At 43.2% G+C, this 24,677-nt stretch overlaps 1 protein-coding gene across 3 annotated transcripts in view; it reads right to left on the bottom strand.

Moving 5' to 3' along the window:
- gak (cyclin G associated kinase) overlaps positions 1-24,677 on the bottom strand; it is a 132,645-nt gene that overhangs the window by 42,380 nt on the left and 65,588 nt on the right. For all 3 annotated transcript variants that reach the window (XM_078214129.1, XM_078214130.1, XM_078214132.1), the window contains 5 exons: positions 21,474-21,591; positions 12,157-12,206; positions 11,223-11,371; positions 2,973-3,095; positions 855-988 (listed from right to left, as the gene is read on the bottom strand). In XM_078214129.1, coding sequence (XP_078070255.1) covers positions 855-988; positions 2,973-3,095; positions 11,223-11,371; positions 12,157-12,206; positions 21,474-21,591 — 574 coding nt within the window. The remainder of the gene's footprint in view (positions 1-854; positions 989-2,972; positions 3,096-11,222; positions 11,372-12,156; positions 12,207-21,473; positions 21,592-24,677) is intronic.

The raw sequence follows: 24,677 nt of genomic DNA, 5'->3' as shown, positions 1-24,677 counted from the left end.
GGGAAGAAGGCAGCAGATAGAATATAAGCAGAAATGCAAGGTTATTCACTTTGGTGGTAATATTAGAGACATAAAATACTTTCTTAAATGATAATAAAGTAAATGTTGGCATTCAGATGAATTTGGGTATATAGCAAACAACTGGGAAGGCCAATGGTATATTGTATTGCAAGGGATTTGAAGTCTGAGGAAATCTTGCCACAATTGTACAGGGCTTTGGTGAAACCATCCCTAGAGTAATGTGTGGTTTTAGCTGTCGTATCCAAGGAAGGATATACTTGGCTTAGAGGCAGTGCAACAAACTTTCATTAAACAGGTTCCTGGGATCTGAGGGTTGTCCAATGAGGGCAGGCAGAGTAAACTGGGCCTTTACCCCCTGGAGTTTAGCAGAATAAGTAGACGCTTAGAGACTCTAAATGCAACTTAAGAGATAGAAACTGTTTCCCCTGCTCTCAGGATGAGAAGGCAGCTATATTGGACAGCAAAAAGGAGAAATTTCAGAGGGTTTGAATCTTTGGAATTCTCTACCATAGAAAATTGTGGGTGCACAGTCATTGCGTATATTCAAGATCAGTACATATTTGAACTCCAAGAATCAACGCATACGGTGATCAGGTGGTAAAGTGGAGTTGTCTTTGAGGATCTTATTAAATGGTGGAGCAGATTAGAGTGGCTGAAATGGCCTTTCCTTGTTGCTACCTCTCATGTTCGTGTTCCCCAATTACTAACAGCCACAAATGCCATGTTGTGTCAACAAACTGCACAACTAAACATATTGCTCTGTTTAACAATGTTTGCTGCATTTAACATGATCCGCCCAACAACTTAACTTTACAAAATCAAATGAAGTGTACCTTTTGTGAGAAGGCCAGATACCAGGTGGTGACCTCTTCATACTGAACATATACACTGCAGCTTCAGCAGTGGTGAAAAGACGACAAAAGCACAGGAAAGAACAGACCACCACTGCAGATGCTGCACGTCCATCCTGTTGAGAAAGATTTGAATTAAAATTCATAGATATGAAAAAATTGCACATATGCATATCATCCAAATCCAGGTATATAATATAAAGAGCTGAACACATTTTTGATCTGATTTAGGGCATTCACACCAGTTCAGGCACATAGATACTGAAACCTCCATAGATACCAATATGACTATCGCTGTGACCAGTGAATGTGATCATCTTCTCATCCCTATCTCCAGGGAAAATGAAGGAGATTCAACACAGTTGGTACTACTGTGTCGACTACTGCAAAGCATTCCATCCTGCAGTTAAGAGTCAGTGCCAATTGCCTATCAAGCAGACTCAGGATTTCTAATGATAGTCAGGCACATCAGTGCTGGCGGTGACAATACTTTTATTAATGGGTAGCAGCACTTTTATATTTCTAATTAAATTTCTACATGAATTTTCTGCAGAACTGATGGATACCATGTTTTTCCCATCTTTAGTGTCAGCATAAACTGCAGCGTGAAGCGCCATTTAACCAATTTCAATAACGTGACTTAATGTCCAAGTTCAGGACTGCAACCACGATAACATCACAGAACAACTGCTCTTACCAACTTGGTATCAAATTAGGGGCAATTCAGTGACCCATGAGGAACTGCACTGAGATTGCCCAAATTTCAATAAACCAGTGATCATATCAAACCAGTTCTCAAGAAACCCCAGTGTTTAAACCCATTACACCACCAATTACAGTTGCTATGAACTGAGGTTTGTTTCTACATATGCAATTTACACCAAATCTACCATTCAGCCCCCTACATTAAATCTGCCCCAGTTCAGTACTGGCAGTATTTGCCAGCCTCTAGCTTTAACTCCTCCAACTTCACGATAACTACCCAAAAATTAATCAGAAAGTGTAAAAACATACTGACCAACCAACTTTTTCCCCCACATCCACTTTGTTACTGAGACTATTTTTCTTCCACCTGTACAAGATCGTTCACATGTGTCATTATCTCCACCAATCAGCAAAGGCATGTCTTCAACACCTGCAGGTTCAACTTCTCAATGGTCAACCTCACCATCTCAGACCTCCACAAACTTGTATATATTCAAAACATTTTAGTCTGCTCTCTCAAAGTCCTGCACTCGCATCATTCCTATCCTCTCCAAACAACACAACATTCTAAGTCCCAGTGAATAGATTTCAATATTGCTGTTCTCACTTACAAATCTCTCCACATCCTTGTCTTGCTCAATTAGTGATTCTTAGTGAGCCTTAGTGAGACAAACTCATTATGCATCGTTAATCCATTCCCTTTGGTGGTGCTCACTTATTCAACCACTGTGTTCCTATCTGCTGAATTTTATCTCAATTCCCTCTGGTTTTCCAACTTTTTTTCTGCTCTGAAGACTGTTACCCACCCTTCACTTCAGAATTACCATTGCTTTGCCTGTCCTTCCATCTTTCCTCTTGTTCAGAATGCAATTATGTTCTCCTTAACGTACGTAATTCGAGACAATACGTCTTGCAGCACAAGGAGAAATTAAACTTGATGTAAATTGTTTCAGCTTCCTATGAGATAACAGTGCTTATACTGGATTATTCTGATTTTTCAAAAGATATTTTTACAGGTAGAACATCTATTAGTTCATCTTAATTTATCCACAGAAAGAAATTACAGTTCCCGAGTGTCACATGTAATTGCTTCTTGAATGATTTCAGGATTTTCTGCCTCCAAAACTATCCAGAAGTTCATACCAAGAACACTTTATACCAAGAACTAAATTATGTTTTACTATTTTGAACTCGAATCGCTTTTCCTACTAGTTTAAAGTAATGAGAATAATTTTAGCTTAAAGTAATGAGGATAATTTTCTATTTTCTAAACTATCTATTTTCTATTTTCTAAACTAAACTATCATATAAACCTCTATAAAATCATCTCTCAGATGCCGCCTTTCCGACAATGCCTTCTGACACATTATAAAAACACATTTCCACACTACTTACAAGGCAATGGACAACACAAATGTTCTTCTGATCTTGTTTCAGCCACAAGTGCATATTCCTGCAAATGTTGTACAAGTTTTGCAGACTTGGGGCACGTCGTGTTGGCCAGCCACATTCAGAAACCTATGGTTATTAAAAGCAGAGCAATACTTTACAAAATACTCTTGTACTTTAATAAAATCTGAATATATCTTAATGACCTATCTAAATGCAATCCTCAACACTGCTGTATCAGTTTAATTGTATTGATAAGTTCAAGCATCGCATCTATCAATGTAAAGAAAGTATATTTAAGTTCATACCGCTGGATTTTTTTTGTGGGGGATTATGTTATTTTATAGTCAGGTTCGTGGATTCAAGTTCAACTTCAGCAACATGAGCGCAAATTCCAGGCTGACACTTCAGTGCAGTACTCAAAGAGTGTTGCACTAACAGAGATTTCGCAGATAAGAAATTAAATCGAGGCTTCCGTCCTCCCTCTCAGAATCAATTAAAAGATCCCATGGCACTATTGAAGAGAATACTTACAGGGAGCTGGAGGAGCAGATAGGGAAACAGATCCTGGAGAGTTACAATAATAGCAGAGTTGTTGTGATGGGAGACTTTAATTTCCCAAACATAGATTGGAATCTCCCTAGGATAAGGGGATTGGATGGGGAGGAGTTCGTTAGGTGTGTTCAGGAGGGTTTCCTGACACATCATGTGGACAAGTCCGGGGAAGTACTGGACGACGAAGGGTACTCTGTCCACCGTCGTCATCCAGTACCCTTCGTCGTCCAGTACTTCCCCGGAGCGGAGAAGCTACGGCATCTCCTCCGGAGCCTTCAACATGTCATTGATGAAGACAAACATCTCGCCAAGGCCATCCCCACACCCCCACTTCTTGCCTTCAAACAACCACGCAACCTCAAACAGACCATTGTCCGCAGCAAACTACCCAGCCTTCAGGAGAACAGTGACCACGACACCACACAACCCTGCCACAGCAACCTCTGCAAGACGTGCCGGATCATCGACACGGATGCCATCATCTCACGTGAGAACACCATCTACCAGGTACACGGTACCTACACTTGCAACTCGGCCAACGTTGTCTACCTGATACGCTGCAGGAAAGGATGTCCCGAGGCATGGTACATTGGGGAAACCATGCAGACGCTACGACAACGGATGAATGAACACCGCTCGACAATCACCAGGCAAGACTGTTCTCTTCCTGTGGGGGAGCACTTCAGCAGTCACGGGCATTCAGCCTTGGATCTTCAGGTAAGTGTTCTCCAAGGCGGCCTTCACGACACACGACAGCGCAGAGTCGCTGAGCAGAAACTGATAGCCAAGTTCCGCACACATGAGGACAGTCTAAACCAGGATGTTGGATTTATGTCACATTATCAGTAACCCCCACAGCTTGCCCCTGGTCTTGCAGAATCTCACTAGCTGTTCTGTCTGGAGACAATACACATCTCTTTAACCTGTGTTGAATGCTCCCTCCACCCACATTGTCTGTACCTTTAAGACCTGGCTGGCTGTAGACATTTGCATTCTAATTAGTATTCTGTAACTTGATTTTTGTGTCTGTGCACTGTTTGAGGGCACATTTCCACTCCATCTGACGAAGGAGCAGTGCTCCGAAAGCTTATGGTATTTGCTACCAAATAAATCTGTTGGACTTTAACCTGGTGTTGTGAGACTTCTTACTGTGTTTACCCCAGTCCAACGCCGGCATCTCCACATCATTGCTCAAAGGAGGCAGAGAGTGTGTATAGATGGGTCATATTCTAAATGGAGGTCGGTCACCAGTGGTGTGCCCCAGGGATCTGTTCTGGGACCCTTAATGAGTATTTTCATAAATGATCTGGATGAGGAAGTGGAGAGATGGGTTGGTAAGTTTGCCGACGACACGAAGGTTGGTGGGGTTGTGGATAGTCTGGAGGGATGTCAGAAGTTACAGAGGGACATAGATAGGATGCAAGACTGGGCGGACAAGTGGCAGATGGACTTCAACCCAGATCAATGCGTAGTGGTCCATTTTGGCAGGTCAAATGGGATGAAGGAGTACAATATAAAGGGAAAGACTCTTAGTCAGGTAGAGGATCAGAAGGACCTTGGGGTCCGGGTCCATAGGACTCTAAGAGGGAGGTTAGACGAGTGAGGGAGAAGGGAAGTGCTCAGGCTGAAGGTCTGAGATGTGTCTATTTTAATGCCAGGAGTGTAGTGAATAAAGTGGATGAGCTTGGAGCGTGGATTGCTGCTTCGAATTGTGATGTGGTGGCCATTACGGAGACTTGGATGTCTCAGGGACAGGACTGGGTGCTTCAGGTGCCAGGTTTTAGATGTTTCAGGAAGGACAGGGAGGGAGGCAAGAGAGGGGGGGGAGTGGCACTGTTGATCAGGGATAGTGTCACGGCTGTAGAGAAGGTGGACGCCGTGGAGGGACTGACTACGGAATCTCTGTGGGTGGAGGTTAGGAACAGGAAGGGGTCGGTAACTTTGCTGGGTGTTTTCTATAGGCCGCCCAATAGTAACAGAGATGTTGAGGAGCAGATGGGGAAACAGATCCTGGAGAGATGTAGGAATAACAGAGTTGTCGTGATGGGAGATTTTAATTTCCCAAACATAGATTGGAATATCCCTAGGGCTAGGGGTTTGGATGGAGAGGAGTTTGTTAGGTGTGTCCAGGAGAGTTTCCTGACACAGTATGTGGATAAGCCTACTAGAGGAGAGGCTGTTCTTGATCTGGTGCTGGCTAATGAACCTGGACAGGTGGAGGATCTCTCGGTGGGTGAACATCTTGGGGATAGCGATCATAATTCTATCTCCTTCACGATAGCATTGGAAAGAGATAGGGTCAGGCAGGCTAGGAAAGTGTTTCTCTGGAGTAAAGGGAAATACAGTGTCATCAGGGAGGAAATTAGACGGGTAAATTGGAAGGAGGCATTCTTGGGGAAAAGTACCGAAGGAAAGTGGAGGATTTTCAAGGAATGTTTGTCTGGAGCTCTGCATGACAACGTTCCGATGAGACAGGGGGGTGTTGGTAGGGTACGGGAACCGTGGTGCACGAAGGTTGTGATGAACCTGGTAAATAAGAAAAGAGAGGCGTACAGAAGGTTCAGAGAGCTAGGAGGTGTTAAGGATTTAGAGGAGTATACGCGATGTAGGAAGGAGCTTAAGAAGGAAATTAGGAGAGCGAGAAGGGGTCATGAGAAGACCTTGGCGGGTAAGATTAAGGAGAATCCCAAGGCTTTCTACAAATATGTCAAGAGTAAAAGGATGAGATGTGAAGGCATAGGACCCTTAAAAGGTGAAGGGGGAAAAGTTTGTGCGGAACCGTTAGAAATGGCGGAGGTGCTTAATGAATACTTTACCTCGGTATTCACGGTGGAAAGGGATCTGGGTGGTTGTACTGCTGGATTGCGGAGGACAGAAAGGATCGAGCATGTGGACATAAAGAAAGAGGATGTGTTGGAACTATTGAATGGCATCAAGGTTGGTAAGTCGCCGGGACCGGATGGGATGTACCCCAGGTTACTGTGGGAGGCGAGGGAGGAGATTGCGGAGCCTTTGGCGATGATCTTTGCATCGTCGATGGAGACGGGAGAGGTTCCGGAGGATTGGAGGATTGCGGATGTGGTCCCTATATTCAAGAAAGGGAACAGGGACAGCCCGGGAAATTACCGACCGGTGAGTCTAACCTCAGTGGTTGGTAAGTTGATGGAGAGGATCCTGAGAGACAGGATTTATGATCATCTAGAGAAGTTTAGTATGATCAAAAGTAGTCAGCACGGCTTTGTCAGGGGCAGGTCGTGCCTTACGAGCCTGGTTGAGTTCTTTGAAAATGTGACCAAGCACATTGACGAAGGAAGAGCGGTGGATGTGGTCTATATGGACTTCAGCAAAGCGTTCGATAAGGTCCCCCATGCAAGACTTCTTGAGAAAGTGAGAGGGCATGGGATCCAAGGGGCTGTTGCCTTGTGGATCCAGAACTGGCTTGCCTGCAGAAGGCAGAGAGTGGCTGTGGAGGGGTCTTTCTCTGCATGGAGGTCAGTGACCAGTGGAGTGCCCCAGGGATCTGTTCTGGGACCCTTGCTGTTTGTCATTTTCATAAATGACCTGGATGAGGAAGTGGAGGGATGGGTTGGTAAGTTTGCTGACGACACCAAGGTAGGTGGTGTTGTGGATAGTTTGGAGGGATGTCAGAAGTTGCAGCGAGACATAGATAGAATGCAAGACTGGGCGGAGAAGTGGCAGATGGACTTCAACCCGGATAAGTGTGTAGTGATCCATTTTGGCAGATCCAATGGGATGGAGCAGCAGTATAAAATGAAGGGTACCATTCTTAGCAGTGTAGAGGATCAGAAGGACCTTGGGGTCCGGGTCCATAGGACTCTTAAATCGGCCTCGCAGGTGGAGGATGCGGTCAAGAAGGCGTATGGCGTACTAGCCTTCATTAATCGAGGGATTGAGTTTAGGAGTCGGGAGATAATGCTGCAGCTTTATAGGACCCTGGTTAGACCCCACTTGGAGTACTGCGCGCAGTTCTGGTCACCTCATTACAGGAAAGATGTTGAAGCCATTGAAAGGGTGCAGAGGAGATTTACAAGGATGTTGCCTGGATTGGGGGGCATGCCTTATGAGGATAGGTTGAGGGAGCTTGGTCTCTTCTCCCTGGAGAGACGAAGGATGAGAGGTGACCTGATAGAGGTTTACAAGATGTTGAGGGGTCTGGATAGGGTGGACTCTCAGAGGCTATTTCCAAGGGCTGAAATGGTTGCTACGAGAGGACACAGGTTTAAGGTGCTGGGGGGTAGGTACAGGGGGGATGTCAGGGGTAAGTTTTTCACTCAGAGGGTGGTGGGTGAGTGGAATCGGCTGACGTCGGTGGTGGTGGAGGCAAACTCGTTGGGGTCTTTTAAGAGACTTCTGGATGAGTACATGGGATTTAATGGGATTGAGGGCTATAGATAGGCCTAGAGGTGGGGATGTGATCGGCGCAACTTGTGGGCCGAAGGGCCTGTTTGTGCTGTGACTTTCTATGTTCTATGTTCTATAAAATCGGCCCTGCAGGTGGGGGAGGTGGTTAAGAAGGCGTATGGTGTGCTGGCCTTTATCAATCGAGGGATTGAGTTTAGGAGTCCGGGGATAATGATGCAGCTATATAAGACCCTCGTCAGACCCCACTTGGAGTACTGTGCTCAGTTCTGGTCGCCTCATTACAGGAAGGATGTGGAAAAGATTGAAAGGGTGCAGAGGCGATTTACAAGGATGTTGCCTGGATTGCGTGGCATGCCTTATGAGGATAGGCTGAGGGAGCTCAGTCTTTTCTCCTTGGAGAGACGTAGGATGAGAGGAGACCTAATAGAGGTATATAAGATGTTGAGAGGCATAGATCAGGTGGACTCTCAGAGGCTTTTTCCCAGGGTGGAAATGGCTGCTACGAGAGGACACAGGTTTAGGGTGCTGGGGGGTAGGTACAGGGGAAATGTTAGGGGGAAGTTTTTCACACAGAGGGTGGTGGGCAAGTGGAATCGGCTGCCGTCAGTGGTGGTGGAGGCAAACTCAATAGGGTCTTTTAAGAGACTCCTGGATGAGTACATGGGACTTAATAGGATGGAGGGTTATAGGTAGGCCTAAAAGGTAGGGATATGTTCGGCACAACTTGTGGGACCAAAGGGCCTGTTTTGTGCTGTGGTTTTTCTATGTTTCTATGTAGAAGGGAAATTGTCTCTTGGTTTCCTGGCCAGTATTTAATTTTGCAATGAACACCAATAAGAAATAGATTATCTGGTTGTAGTCTCATTGCTGTTTGCAAGACGATGTTGTTGCAAATTGGTTACCAAGTTTCTAACATGACAACAATAGCTACTCTTCAAAAGTACTCAACTGGGTGTAAAGCGCTTTGAAATTTCTTATGTTCACGAGACTCACTGCATAAATGATTTTTTAGTTGAAATCACCTATTTAGATACAACACTGCAGTATAATGATTCTGAGCTTTAAGCAGAGTATATGAAACTGATCAAGTCTGAGAGCAAGTTCATGTATGTGTCAAAATCAACCTCTATACTTAATATTCGAATGTAACATTAAAACAAGTAGCATTTTTTAAGCCTGTTGTTAACAAATATTTGCAGTTGCAACTGCAGCTTGGGTAGTAAAAGACCAGAAAATGAACTTTTCACTTCTAATTATATGTTACATCCTATCCATTAAATTCCAAAGACGTAAAATAATTTGACTTTCTCTCTGGTGGATTCACAGACTTGTGCAATATTGGAGTACATGAAACAAGGTGGTTCAAGCTGATTCCATAACCTGTACTGAGTTAATACATGTCAGCTGTATGACAAGGACTGAGAATACAAGTGTTTGAAGTTTATTTATTAGTGTCACAGGTAGGCTTACATTAACATTGCATGAACTGCTGTGCCACTGAGTGATCTCTGGAGTGATAACATGAGGGAATAAAATTAGTTCAAAACCTTACACCTAACTGCTAATATATGTTGAGATGTGTGAATGTCAGGTAAGTATGAGATCAGACTCAACTGGCACAGGGCACAGTGGCACTATAGTTAGCACTGCTGCCTCACAGTGCCAGGGATCCTGGTTCGATTCCCAGCTTGGGCTACTGTCTATGCGGAGTCTGCACGTTCTCCTTGTGTCTGCATGGGTCTCCTCTGGGTGCTCTGGTTTCCTCCCACAGTCTCAAAGACATGTTGGTTAGTTGCATTGCCTATGCTAAATTCTCCCTCAGTGTACCCAAACAGGTGCCAGAGTGTGGTGACTCGGGGATTTTCACAGTAACTTCATTGCAGTGTTAATGTAAGCCTACTTGTGACACTAATAAATAAACTAAGACTGCAATGTTCTCAACAGGTTGCCTTGGCTCATAATGCTATCACTTTTAGGTGAGGAATTCGAACATTGAATTTACTTCTACTATTGATGCAACTTTGAGAGGAAAAAATACAAAATTGGAGGTTAAAAGATAACAGAATTTAACTCTCTGAGGTGCAAACCATTCCTGTGTTAACCCCAGTACTCACATGGCGAATCCCTGATTGACCTCCCTGTGGGACTCATGGAATACAAGTTCCCGTGGTAATAGGCAATCGCCTAACCAGGTGGAACTCATATCCCGAGCCCTGGATAAGGCAGACCCCTGACAGTGTCCAATGATCTTTCGTCCCAGTTCGGACTCATATACGTGTACCACAAGGCAGTGGTCTAACTTTTGATTTGATGAATAAAATGTGTTCCTTTACAGTTGGCTTCCTGAGTTATTCCTTAATGCAATTCTACAAAGTTAGTGCCCCTCCAAATACCTTCACAAATCTAACCCCATTTTCCTTTAACAACTTCACATTTGAAAACAGTTAATATACTGTTCTTTATTTAACAACCAAGTTATCACTGACTAGTGTTGCCAATTAAAAAGGGCTGATATAGTCAGAACAAAATAGTAACAGCGTTTGATTGTTCGTCATTCATTCTGAAGTTCCATATTAATGCAAAAGATCGTTCTTATAATATTTTCAGCTAATAATCTCATAGGTCTATTACTAGTTGCACAGCTCAAACGAAAGCAACATCAACCGATAAAACTGAAGATATAAATAAAAAATTTCTTTCAGACACATTAACTCAACTTTATAAGTGTTTACAGTTGAGAGATTTGCCTTGAAGATGTAAACTTACATTTGCAATAAAAATTTAAAATACATTTCAATTGTCTCATTCCAAATCTAAAGCAACTTTAAAGTTTTTCATTAAAATGCAATAAACCAATGCATTTTGTTTTGATTTCCGCAACATTTTTCCTTAAGATCTGATATGCAACATTATTTTAAGGACATAACCAGAACATCCGTGACTTTTGTTTTAAAGAAAAAGGCATAGTTCTAAACAGACAGTTGAAAATAAGTTGGCTGACCAATTCCCACATTCAAAGGTGTCCAGTAAGATGCCATCCACAACAATCAGTGGCTGGATCTTTGTTTATGGAAAAATTCAACTGAACAGCCATGTGTCAATCATATCACTGCACATGCAGCGACACTGAACCGAGCAACGAAGCACAAAGTGACAGAAGCAACCATTAACTGCACAACGTAATTTTAAATCTGTTTAATATCTAAATATGTATGCAGTTTCTGATGAAAAAATGAAATAAAATTGAAGAATACGAAGTTTAAGCAGTGCGAAGGAGATATCTCATTTCATATCATCTTTTACAATTGTTATACATACCCTGTTATGGAATTTGGAGGATCTGTAGGTTCTTTGCGAGAGATTGTAAACCGCATAATGTCCTGGATGGCGGGAATCTAGAAACAATCTAACATCTTCAATGTTGTTTTTGATTGCAGATTCAACACCTTCAGCTGGGAATGACATAACTGGGGGAAATACAAATACATATTACAAATACTAGGCATAGAATACATGGTATTAAATTACAATTAATTCAAATTACTCCAGAACTCCTTAATTGGATTACTGTCTTCTCCTCCCTAGTGTTTATTATTCCCTGTAGAAAACATTTATGAGAGAATTGTAATTAGAATGACCATTCCGTAATTATTGCTCAATATTGCAGGAGCTAATTCAGAACCTGCTTATTGTGGATCACCCTTTAATTGTGCCTTTTGCCAATTATTTGACTTATAATAATTGCATATTTTTCAAGAACACTTCCAATCGATTTTTTTTGCTAACGCCATATGCTCATAAAAGTAGCATTTTATGAACAACAGAAAAGAAGAATTTTCTGTTCAAGACTTGAAATCAAACTATGCAAAAGCCTCAGTATAGAATTGTAGTAGCTAGAGATGTTGTAAAACAGTACATTGAGAATCAAGAATTGTTTTGTTTCTAATATAATCGCCAGTATTTTGTGAAATTGGAGTGGGCACAGTGGCTTTGCTGCAGTCAAGTTCAGGATCAACAGTTTCAAAGTTCATTCCTGTATTTATAATTTTGTAAAGTTTAACAAATATGAAATGGAATTATGCACAGTTGTGCCATAGAATCCAGGCCATGAACAAGTGATTCTCAGTTAACTGCTGGCCTCAAATTTTACTTCTTATGAAAAAACAACCTACTGCTGAAAGAGATTTATCAGACATGCTCATTTGTATGCAAGTAAACTTTATCCCTGGAACACAAAGGCTCCCTGACTTACCAGCTATTCTTGAAGTAACATATGAAATGTCCAAATCTCCTTTAGCATAGCTAGTCAAAAAAGCATAAAAACAGCACATAAGAACAGTCTGTAAAGTAGGGAACAGTAAGAGATACAGCTTAACTCTTGAACAAGGAATGCACCATAATCCAGAATGAAACAATAATCAAAAGTGTTGGAAAAATTCAGCAGGTCTGGCAGCATCTGTGAGGAGAGAAACAGAGTTAACACTTTGAGTGCAATATGACTCATCTTAAGGACCCCGAACAGTTCTGGAGAAATCAGATTGGACTTGAAACATCAACTCTGTTTTATTCCTGCACAGGTGCTGCCAGACCTCCTGAGTTTTTCCAGCATTTTCTGTTTGTATTTCAGATCTCCAGCAACCGTAGTATTTTGCTTTTATGGAGTAATCTTATTTGAATTCTCAAGAATCACATGTGGGACACAGTCAGTATCCCAATTACCCATTTCCTTCACGTAAATGTGAGCTTAAAACAGAAAGAGCATCCAATTAATCGGACATAATTTATAATTCATGACAAATAAAAACCAAGAGAACAGTTAGAATTCATCATAGAAGAGATTACCAATGCATCACACAGGAGGTTGCCATTCAGTCCATTGTATCTGTGTCGGACCTTTGAAAGAGAAATCTGAAGTAGTCCTATTTCACTGCCTTTCTCCACAATTTTTTTCTTTTTCAAATATATATCCAAGCCATTTCTGAAACTTAATCTTGAATTGGCATCCACCATCTTTTTAGGCAAATCATGTAGAACACAAATTACCCTCGGCACAGAGACCAAAACAGAAATAATGAATAAAATTGACAAAGATAGTTTAGGAAAGATTAAACCTTGCAAGTTTTTCTTCATCAAATATATCTAATTCTCTGTTGAAAGTTGTGGCTGAATCTGTTTTCACCATCCTTTCAGATAGTATGTTCAAAGGTATCACAGTCTTTGCAGAAAAAAAATTCTCAACTTCTGGCATTTTTTGCAATTACCTTAAACCTGTGTTCCCTGGTTATCAATCCTTCTACCAATGGATACAGTTCCTCCAAAGCAAAGCCCTTCACAATTTGAACGCATCTCTATTATATCTCCCTTTGACATTTATGTGCTCTACCCCAGACTCAGCTTTTCCAATCTCTCCATTTAACTACCATTCCAGCAAATTGATTCTACAAAGCTTCCTTTGTAAAGCCATAACATCCTTCCTAAAGTGTGCTCCCAGATGTGACTCCAATTTGATGCCTGACCAGTGATTTGTAAAGATTAGCATAACTTCCTGGCTCTCGTACTCTTTGCCTCTGTTCATAAAACCCAAGTTCCTGAAGAAACATTCCCCTTAATTTATCCTTCCACCAAAGATTTGTGTTTGTGAACCCCCAGGTTTCTCTTTTCCTGCGCCCTCTTTATAAGTATTCCCCATAGTTGACCATTATCCCTCCTTGTTCTCACTCCTAAAATGCATCACTTTACACATTTCTGCATTAAATTTAGAATAGAATAGAATAGAATCCCTACAGTACAGAAAGAGGCCATTTGGCCCATCAAGTCTGCACCGACCACAATCCCACCCAGGCCCTTCCCCCATATCCCTACATATTTACCCACTAATCCCTCTAACCTACACATCCTGGGACACTAAGGGGCAATTTTTTAGCATGGCCAATCAACCTAACCCGCACATCTTTGGACTGTGGGAGGAAACCGGAGTACTCGGAGGAAACCCACGCAGACACGAGGAGAATGTGCAAACTCCACACAGACAGTGACCCAAGCTGGGAATCGAACCCAGGTCCCTGGAGCTGTGAAGCAGCAGTGCTAACCACTGTGCTACCGTGCCACCCATATTTAATTGCCATGTGTCTGCCCATTTCACCAGTCTATGTCCCACTGATGTCTGGTACTATGCTTCTTGCTGTTACTACATTTCTAAGTTGTATTCCATGTGCAGACTTTGACATTTTGCTTCCCACACAAACATTCCAAGTCATTAATATATTTAGAAGTAACTGCGGCCCCAAAATAACCCTGTTGCACGAAATATTCAGAGCTCCGATTGGCAGAGACACACCAATTCAGGACAACCCATTTATCACAGATGTCAATGGAACTCTGGAGCTCTCTTTTTGCCCCTCTCAAACAATGACTATGGATACTAGAACAATTGGAGATTTCAAGATTGAGACAGATAGATTCTTTTTGGTAAGAGTATAATAGGGTTTGGAGAAAGGCAAGAAAAATGTAGTTGAGATGTAGATATGCCATTATCTAATATTCAAACAAGCATTTACTTTTTCAGTATCCCATTGAATAAAATAAAGCAAATGTGATTTTGACTAAGTAACTTTAAAGGAACATGTTATAAAGCAACATGATTTTAAGACATCCTTGTGAGGGGAAAGGGGAAGAAAGTGGTATACATGTCTGAAGTCATATTATCCCAAAATGTTGAATGTAATGGGAGATATTTCTGTATGGCCCCATTTATTTAAACTACTGATCAGAGGTAGCGGTTATGATGACACTCAAGTGTGAGGGAACTTTCCAGACATTTGCTCATGTACGATTATAAGAACAAATGACAGACATTATTGAGGTAAAGAGGGAAAGGCTCCCAGGAATTAATTTATCTGTGGATGTTTCTTCATGGATGGGGGCAGATTGAGTATCATTCAGTGTCATGAGCGGTGTCATCAGTGGACAACTCTTGTTATCATGCAGCTAACATTTTGTTTGCCAATGGGGCTCAAATGCAGTTGACACAGCAGGTTTCCACATAATGAAGGCATCATGACTGTTACCAAGATACTATGCATTGACCTTCATGTTTTGATGGTCACATATCAGTTGGACATTGAGGCAGTGGAATCCCTTTTGGTTCGAGTATACAGCAGATTTGACAGCAATGTGCATGCAATCAATAGCACCTGTACCATGGAAAAGCCTGCAAAGCGAGCAAAACTAGGAACACTCTTTGACTGGATCTCTCTGGCAAGAGAGTATAAAATAGACTTAACTCTCTTTGGAAAGGGAGAGTCAATGAACTCCCTTACACAACAAGGGGTGACAAACTCGGAAATCACTAATTCCATCCTCCAATCATAGCCGAGCATTCATTTTTATTTACTTTACTCACTTTAAGTATTTCTACCCACATATAAATGCAAGCTTGTTAATTTTGTTCAGCTATGTAAACAGGAGAGCTGAATAAAATACCTCGCAACCAACACTCAGCAGAATTTGCAGAATCATACTTAAAGGATCCAATATAAAATAAGATAAAATATATCGCTAAATTTAACAAAGTTTGTCATGAAAAATGCAAAAGAATTATTTCTGAAAAACTGATAAGTAAAGCCACAGCACACTGAAGGTGAACACAAAACATTGTAACACTGCAGGGCAGTATTTTTAACATTATTTGCAAATCACAGTATCAAACAAATGTAGCTCAGATCAAATTAAATTTTCCCTGGCATTGTTCACAGAAATTATACCTAATCTCTGCAATCTAGCAATGGAAAGATGACACATTAAAACAATTAGGCTCTTTAATTGCTAGATTAAAGAGGGAGACATTTTGGTAAGGCATTGATGAACTGTAAATCTTCTAAAAATGTGACGGCAACTTGTTAACTCCTCAATCCTTGACATTTTACAAAACTGAACTGAAGGATGCCTTAACAATGACCACTGGAACATTCAACTTCAGCAACAGCAAATTACAGGCTCTAAAAGTTCAATTAGCTGGATTTCACTTCAAAACTGTTCCCCTTTGAATTACTCTTCACGGCTGCCTGATGCTAATGATGGATGTGCAGAATTACAATTGCTCCATTCACCAATCCAAACATCCCTGAAATCCAACAGTGCAAAATAATTCAAAAATATAAAACTGGGGACAAACAAAAACATAGCATCCTTCCAACAAATCTACATTTGTATATTCCAAATCATAGAATCTCTACAGTGCAGAAAGAGGCCATTCAGCCCATTGAGTCCGCACTGATTCTCTAATAAAATATCATAGCCAGGCCCTCCCCTACACCCCATCCCTCGAACACATTTACCATGGCTAATCCATCTAACCTACACATCTTGAGACACTAAGGGGCAACTTACCATGGTCAATTCACCTAACCTGCACATCTTTGGACCTTGGGAGGAAACCAGAGCACCCGGAGGAAGCCCACGCAGACATGCAGAGAACAAACAAACTCCATAGAGACAGGCAGTCACCCGAGGCCAGAATTGAACGCGGGTCCCTGGACCTGCTAACCACTGTGCCACCGTGCCGCTCATAAATCTGGGTATTCCAAGCTTAAAGTGTTGACGAATAACTTTTTAAAACATCATTGACTGAGAGGATTTCAAGGTCAATTAGAATCTGGAAAATGTGTGAGCCTGCCCATTCTGCTGATATTCTTGACAAAACATCCCCAAACTCTTCCTTTCCTTGCTTGCCCAGCAAATAATATTAAACTAACAGTGTTTACAGTTGTGGCCCTTCAAACAAAAAAACATGCAAAAACACCTCTATTGAGATTAAAGAGAATGGTTAATGAACACCATTCAAAAAGTGGACAAATTCCAGTTATTACAAAACCACAACTTAGCAACACACAGACAAACTAAAATATTTACCTGGGATTGCTACCAGAGGCACAGAGATGTTAAGAAAGAAAAAAAAATTGAGTGAATATTCAAAACACAAGCAGTAACAAGAAGCAACATTCACAATGGGAAACCAAAGCAGTGAACGCATGATACTCATCAATACTAAATTAAAAAAAATACAATCCTGGGCAAAAATTTGAAAATTAAAAGGAAATGAAAGTATCAAGAAATTGTCTCTCCAATTGAAATAATACAATTTAATGTTCTTTTGACTGATACCCCACATTCCAGAGAAAGTAATCACAACACAACTCATTCAAATTTACTAATGGGCTGTCATCAAATGACGAAAGCAAATGGAAACGAGGCAATCCTTTGGGACAGACATTATTCTCCTCCAAGTTGACTTATCAGCAAAACAACAGTCTTAACTATGAAGGATACATTTGTTCTGTTAGCTTACACTAACGTTAAGAAGAAAAGAGAGGGGAGAAAAGACAAAGCTCTGATTTGTTGCCATCTTTACATCTTCTGTGTCCACACACATACTTCAGCACAATGGCTGTATATAATTCTGCATTCAGTTCCAGAAAATGAGCATGATGCTGTGGAATGAATTAACGTGACTGTGTTCTTTTCAAGCAATTAAATTATATGTCCATTTTAAACTCAAATTTTTTTTAACAATAATTATTTAAACATTTGACAGGTATGCCGAATTTGTCATCTATTTTTTTCCACTGCCATTTTTCTTTGAGTCCTTAAAATCTATGATTCGAAAGAACACATCAGGGACAATCAATCAATGATGGGAAAGAGCACCTCCATTGGCCCCACGTCACGCAGAAATTGTGGCACAACCTAATCTGATGTCCAACATTACAATTATGTATTACTTCGTTATGAAGGACTATGTCCTTCCACAAATACCATTTTAAGAGTGCAACCAAGAGCGACATCAGGGTAGTAAACTAAAGTGCTTTTTTCTATTTTTATATTAAAATTTTCACACCCAGATTACTAATCAGAGTCATCTTTCCTGTTTCAACTTGCAATCTGTATACAATAACTGGCACTTGGTGTTTATCCAAAAAAGTGCGAATCTATCTGTACAAATTGAGTGAAACATCTTTATATGATAAATACTGGCAAAGATGATGGAAATCAAGATAATTTTGAAACAGTATGTATCCAATAAATGAACTTAATCCATGAAAAGGTGGATAAAAATTAGCAAGAAACTTGGTATCTACAGTAACAGGTTAGCGAGAAGCTGCATTCTTTCATCAGCAACTCCAAGGTGACTGATAAGTAAATAGGTTTCCTTGTAATAAGAAGGGGAAAGGTGAAACAAATTTTGAAAGATTTGTAGATTTAATTGTTCTAACACTTCCACAGTTCCCAGATTCCCTGGGAATTAAGCTCCCGATTGTTGGCTCGATGGAACACCCACAGTGAATTGTGACAACAGTGAACACGAGCAGTGAAACACGACGACAGTGAACACAAGCAGTGAAACGCAACGACAGTAAACACGAGCAGAGAAAGGGGGTGATGGTGAACACAAGCAGTGAAACATGACGAAAGTGAACACGAGCACAGAGACGTGACGGCAGTGAACACAAGCAGAGAAACATGACGAAAGTGAACACGAACACAGAATCGTGACGATCGTGAACACGAGCACAGAATCGTGACGATAGTGAACACGAGCAGAGAAACGTGACGGCAGTGAACACGAGCAGAGAAACACAATGACAGTGAACACGAGGAGGGAAATGTGAGGACATTGAGAACGAGCAGTGAAACGTGACTACAGTGAACACGAGCAGAGAAACATGACAACAGTGAACACGAGCAGAGAAACGTGACGACAGTGAACACGAGCAGAGAAACGTGACGACAGTGAACACGAGCAGAGAAACGTGACGACAGTGAACACGAGCAGAGAAACGTGACGACAGTGAACACGAGCAGAGAAACGTGACGACAGTGAACACGAGCAGAGAAACGTGACGACAGTGAACACGAGCAGTGAAACGTGACGACAGTGAACACGAGCAGAGAAACGTGACGACAGTGAACACGAGCAGTGAAACGTGACGACAGTGAACACGAGCAGTGAAACGTGATGATAGTGAACACGAGCAGTGAAACGTGACGGCAGTGAACACGAGCAGAGAAACGTGACGATAGTGAACACGAGCAGTGAAACGTGACGACAGTGAACACGAGCAGAGAAACGTGACGATAGTGAACACGAGCAGAGAAACGTGATGACAGTGAACATGAGCAGAGAAACGTGACGATAGTGAACACAGCAGTGAAACGTGACGATAGTGAACACGAGCAGTGAAACGTGACGACAGTGAACACGAGCAGAGAAACGTAACGATAGTGAATACAGCAGTGAAACGTGACTACAGTGAACACGAGCAGTGAAACGTGACGACAGTGAACACGAGCAGTGAAACGTGATGATAGTGAACACGAGCAGTGAAACGTGACGGCAGTGAACACGAGCAGAGAAACGTGACGATAGTGAACATGAGCAGTGAAACGTGACGACAGTGAACACGAGCAGAGAAACGTGACGATAGTGAACACGAGCAGAGAAACGTGATGACAGTGAACATGAGCAGAGAAACGTGACGATAGTGAACACAGCAGTGAAACGTGACGATAGTGAACACGAGCAGTGAAACGTGACGACAGTGAACACGAGCAGAGAAACGTAACGATAGTGAATACAGCAGTGAAACGTGACTACAGTGAACACGAGCAGAGAAACGTGACGATAGTGAACACGAGCAGAGAAACGTGACGACAGTGAACACGAGCAGTGAAACGTGATGGCCGTGAACACGAGCAGTGAAACGTAACGACAGTGAACACGAGCAGTGAAACGTGACGACAGTGAACACGAGCAGTGAAACGTAACGACAGTGAACACAAGCAGTGAAACGTGACGATAGTGAACACAAGCAGAGAAATGTGACGACAGTGAACACGAGCAGAGAAATGTGACGACAGTGAACACGAGCAGAGAAACGTTACGACAGTGAACACGAGCAGAGAAACGTGACGACAGTGAACACAAGCAGAGAAACGTGACAACAGTGAACACGAGCAGTGAAACGTAACGACAGTGAACACGAGCAGTGAAACGTGACGATAGTGAACACGAGCAGAGAAACGTGACGGCAGTGAGCACGAGCAGTGAAACGTGACGACAGTGAACACGAGCAGTGAAACGTGACGACAGTGAACACGAGCAGTGAAACGTAACGACAGTGAACACAAGCAGAGAAACGTGACGACAGTGAACACGAGCAGAGAAACGTAACGACAGTGAACACGAGCAGTGAAACGTGACGATAGTGAACACGAGCAGAGAAACGTAACGACAGTGAACACAAGCAGAGAAACGTGACGACAGTGAACACGAGCAGAGAAACGTAACGACAGTGAACACAAGCAGAGAAACGTGACGATAGTGAACACGAGCAGAGAAACGTGACGACAGTGAACACGAGCAGAGAAACGTAACAACAGTGAACACGAGCAGAGAAACGTGACGACAGTGAACACAAGCAGAGAAACGTGACAACAGTGAACACGAGCAGTGAAACGTGACGATAGTGAACACGAGCAGAGAAACGTGACGGCAGTGAACACGAGCAGTGAAACGTAACGACAGTGAACACAAGCAGAGAAACGTGACGACAGTGAACACGAGCAGAGAAACGTAACGACAGTGAACACGAGCAGTGAAACGTGACGATAGTGAACACGAGCAGAGAAACGTAACGACAGTGAACACAAGCAGAGAAACGTGACGACAGTGAACACGAGCAGAGAAACGTAACGACAGTGAACACAAGCAGAGAAACGTGACGATAGTGAACACGAGCAGAGAAACGTGACGACAGTGAACACGAGCAGAGAAACGTAACAACAGTGAACACGAGCAGAGAAACGTGACGACAGTGAACACAAGCAGAGAAACGTGACAACAGTGAACACGAGCAGTGAAACGTGACGATAGTGAACACGAGCAGAGAAACGTGACGGCAGTGAACACGAGCAGAGAAACGTGACGATAGTGAACACGAGCAGACAAACGTAATGACAGTGAACACGAGCAGTGAAACGTGACGATAGTGAACACGAGCAGAGAAACGTGACGGCAGTGAACACGAGCAGTGAAACGTGACGATAGTGAACACGAGCAGAGAAACGTGACGGCAGTGAACACGAGCAGTGAAACGTGACGATAGTGAACACGAGCAGAGAAACGTGACGATAGTGAACACGAGCAGAGAAACGTGACGATAGTGAACACGAGCAGTGAAACGTAACGGCAGTGAACTCGAGCAGTGAAACGTGACGACAGTGAACACGAGCAGAGAAACGTGACGACAGTGAACACGAGCAGAGAAACGTGACGACAATGAACACAAGCAGTGAAACGTGACGACAGTGAACACGAGCAGTGAAACATGACGACAGTGAACACAAGCAGTGAAACGTGACGATAATGAACACGAGCAGTGAAACGTGACGATAGTGAACACAGCAGTGAAAAGTGACGATAGTGAATACAGCAGTGAAACGTGACAACAGTGAACACAAGCAGTGAAACGTGGCAACTCAAATGTTTGTTTCGCTATCATATCTACTTACTTGGCAACTGACTGGATCACCTTTGAGGATGTATCCTTGATGTTAGTCAGGAAACGCTCTGTGCCTCCTCTGAGAATATCAAACAACCCCCCAGGGTGCGATACATCATTCTCAATACCTAAGGAATAAGATGAACAAATAATCCATGACAGATCAACAACCCGTTTTTCAATTGCCGTGTTCCCTTTTGCACATTTCCCATAACCCGCCTTCTACCAGAGGATCATTATGTTTTCAATCATTCAAGGAATGTGCACATCACCGCATACCCAAAAATATTGCCCAGCCCTAATCGCCCTTGAGATGGTGGTGCTCAGCCGCCTTCTTGAACTGCTACAGTCCATATGGTGTACGCCGACAGTGCTATAAGGGAAGGAGTTCCAGTATTTTGACCTAATGCTGGCAAAGGAACAGCAATGTAATTCCAAGTCGGAACAGCGTTTGCCTTGAAGGAGAAGTTCCACGTGGTGGTGTTCCCAGATATCTAATGCCATGTCCTCCTAGGTGGACAGGCTTGATGGTGGTGTCTGGGACATTGTCTAAGCCTGCTGCTTGACTATTCTGTGAGACAGCTCTTCCAATCTCCCAACAAGCCCCCAGATATTTCAGAGGAGGACTCTGCAGGATCGACAGGGCAGCATCGTTTCCAGCACCTGGGTCAATGCCAGGTGGTCCACGTGGTCTCATTTCTTATTGACCTCTTTTTAGCGGTTTGATACAATTGAGTGTCTTGTGAGACTTTTCAGAGAGCATTTAGAGAGCAGACCAGATAAGGATGGCAGATTTCTTCAAGGGTACTAGTGAACCAGATGGCTTTTTCCAATAATTGACAATGGTTTGGTTTTCTTTTGTTCCAGACTTTTAATTCCAGATTTTTATTGAATTCAAATTTCATCATCTGCCATGGGGTGAAATTCAAACCCAGGTCCTCAGAGCATTACCCTGGGTTTCTGGATCACTAGCCTCGTGACAATTCCATTACACCACTGCCTCCCCCAACTGTAATAAAATTTATTCCACAAATAGAAAAATTCTGAAAACTGACTGCACTTATGTATGGAGATGACTTAAAGCAATCCAGGCTTTTCCAGAAAGAGTAGACCGAAATAACTTTGCCCCATTCAAAGGTACAAGACACCTATATATGCTGCCAGGGACATCATACAGACCACATCACTCGCCAGATTCCCCTTCTACAATCCAAGTTGAACAGGTGGCTAAAATGATCAAAACTACTCACTGTGTCAGTAAAGTGTTTCTACAACACTGAAGAAAAATGTAGAAATTTCGAAAGTGACTTTACTAATTTGAATGAAATTAGAGAAGTACGATATTCAACCTTCATCTCATAACAAAGATCATAATGATGCAAAATGGAGAATCTCAATGCAACCAGACATAGAATGGCACTGAGTTGACCCTAACCAGAGCACACGTTTTGATTGTATGTTCCACCAAAACACAATGGCCCAGATCCTCTGATCAGAGTTTGAACTCTCGGCCACGATTCTCCCATTGCAAGCCGCAACTTTTCTGTCAGGTCGCGGTGGGAGACACGCATCTGCGACCTTGAACGGGGATTTGCCCATGCGCCGGAAATGCATGCGCATCTCCCAGAGCCGGCGAACAGTCACCAGCCAGGCCACGTTGGAAACCGGCGGGAAGGCAGCTAAGTCATTTAAATCTTTTCTGCATGTATTTTAAATATGTATATTTCAAGTCCCGATTGAATCTCCCACCCTGCCAGGAGTACTTCATTCTGCTGGGGTTCAGACTAGCTCCCCATGTTTGGTGAACTAGCGGGAGACCCTTCCGGAATGAAGGGGGGCAATCGGGGCCCCCCAGGGGATCAGGTGATGCCCCCTGGGCATGGGCACCCTGGCTGTGCCAGCCTGTGCCCTCTGGCACTGCCCAAGACAAAAAGTACCCATGCCCAGAGGGCACCTTGGCACTGTTCAGCGGGCATCAGGCAGTGCCAAGGGGGCAGGGTCTACTGTGGACGGGGCCTAAGGGCGATCAGTGGGGGTGGGAGGTCCCGCCGCCACCCTGCATTAGGATTGGTCTGGGATGGAGGGAGAGCAGCGGTTGGGGTAGGCTGGGGAGAGGGGTGGTCTGCAAGGGAGGGGGGGGGGGCTGCCTCCAGGGGGGGTCACCAGTGCTGGGACCTGACACTGGGGCACTCCGGGGTGGAGGGGGTCGGGGCTGACCAAGGAATTGTTGTGGGGGCCGCGATCGGGCCATTCGGGGGGCTGGAGGGGCAGCATTTTGGGGTTCCCAGGCTGGCCAGCTCAATCGCTGGCCAGCAAACAGGAGGTTGACATTTTGGGGCCACTGCATATGCGCAGAGCTCTAGTACTGTCAAACTCTGGAGTGAATAGTCCCCACCCCCCTGGGTTTTTAATGAGATTCCCGACTGGGACGTCTTCAGTGCACAGAGTGCGGAGATTCAGGTGAGAAGCTGAACTGACAGAATAGTCGGGATTTAGAACAGTTTTCCCGCCAATTCAGCACTTTTGGGAGAATCGCCCCCCGTAGCTTTCAACCCTGATCAAACAAAACGCACCCACCTATCTTTCTCTGATTTCTCTGGACAATCTTCCAGTGGAGAGTCCTGCAGAACTCATTCAATGCAGGGAACCTCAGAGGGAACAGCGGGAGAATCTGTGCAAAAGTGACACCCGCCCCCTTTTTATGGCAACATCTGCCATATTCTGGTAAATCGTAATTTAAATATCCCAAAGCTAGTCAGTGTGCTAGTGGATGAGTGTATGGGTAAGTGAATGGGTAGGTGTGTAAAGACGTAGGGTGACTGAGGTTAAGTGGGTAAGGTAACAGCTGATTAGGATAGTGGGTTTGGGTCAAGTGGGATTCAGGGTGGGGGCTAGTCAGATTGAGCGGGATTCTGGGAGAAATTGGGGGTGGTGAGGCTAGTAAGTTTGAGGGACAGGTTCTAGGGGACATGGGGGGGGGTGGGACTAGTAAGTTGGTTGGGCGGGGGGTGGGGGTGGAAGAGTTAGGGTGTCAGTTGTATAGTTGCCCAACTATTACATTAGGACTTTTCTGTCTACCACTTCCTGGGTAACGATTCAGGTAAATAAGTTGGAACTGTCCAAAATTTTCAATTCTAACTTAGGGTTGAAGAATTTTTAGGAGGGTGCTGGGGAGCACAAGAATTGCCCTTGGAAGTTTAAACTTCCTGGGAAA

The sequence above is a fragment of the Mustelus asterias genome, chromosome 6 (genome assembly GCF_964213995.1).
Source record: "Mustelus asterias chromosome 6, sMusAst1.hap1.1, whole genome shotgun sequence".
NCBI lineage: Eukaryota > Metazoa > Chordata > Chondrichthyes > Carcharhiniformes > Triakidae > Mustelus > Mustelus asterias.
This window is presented reverse-complemented; position numbering and strand designations above follow the sequence as displayed.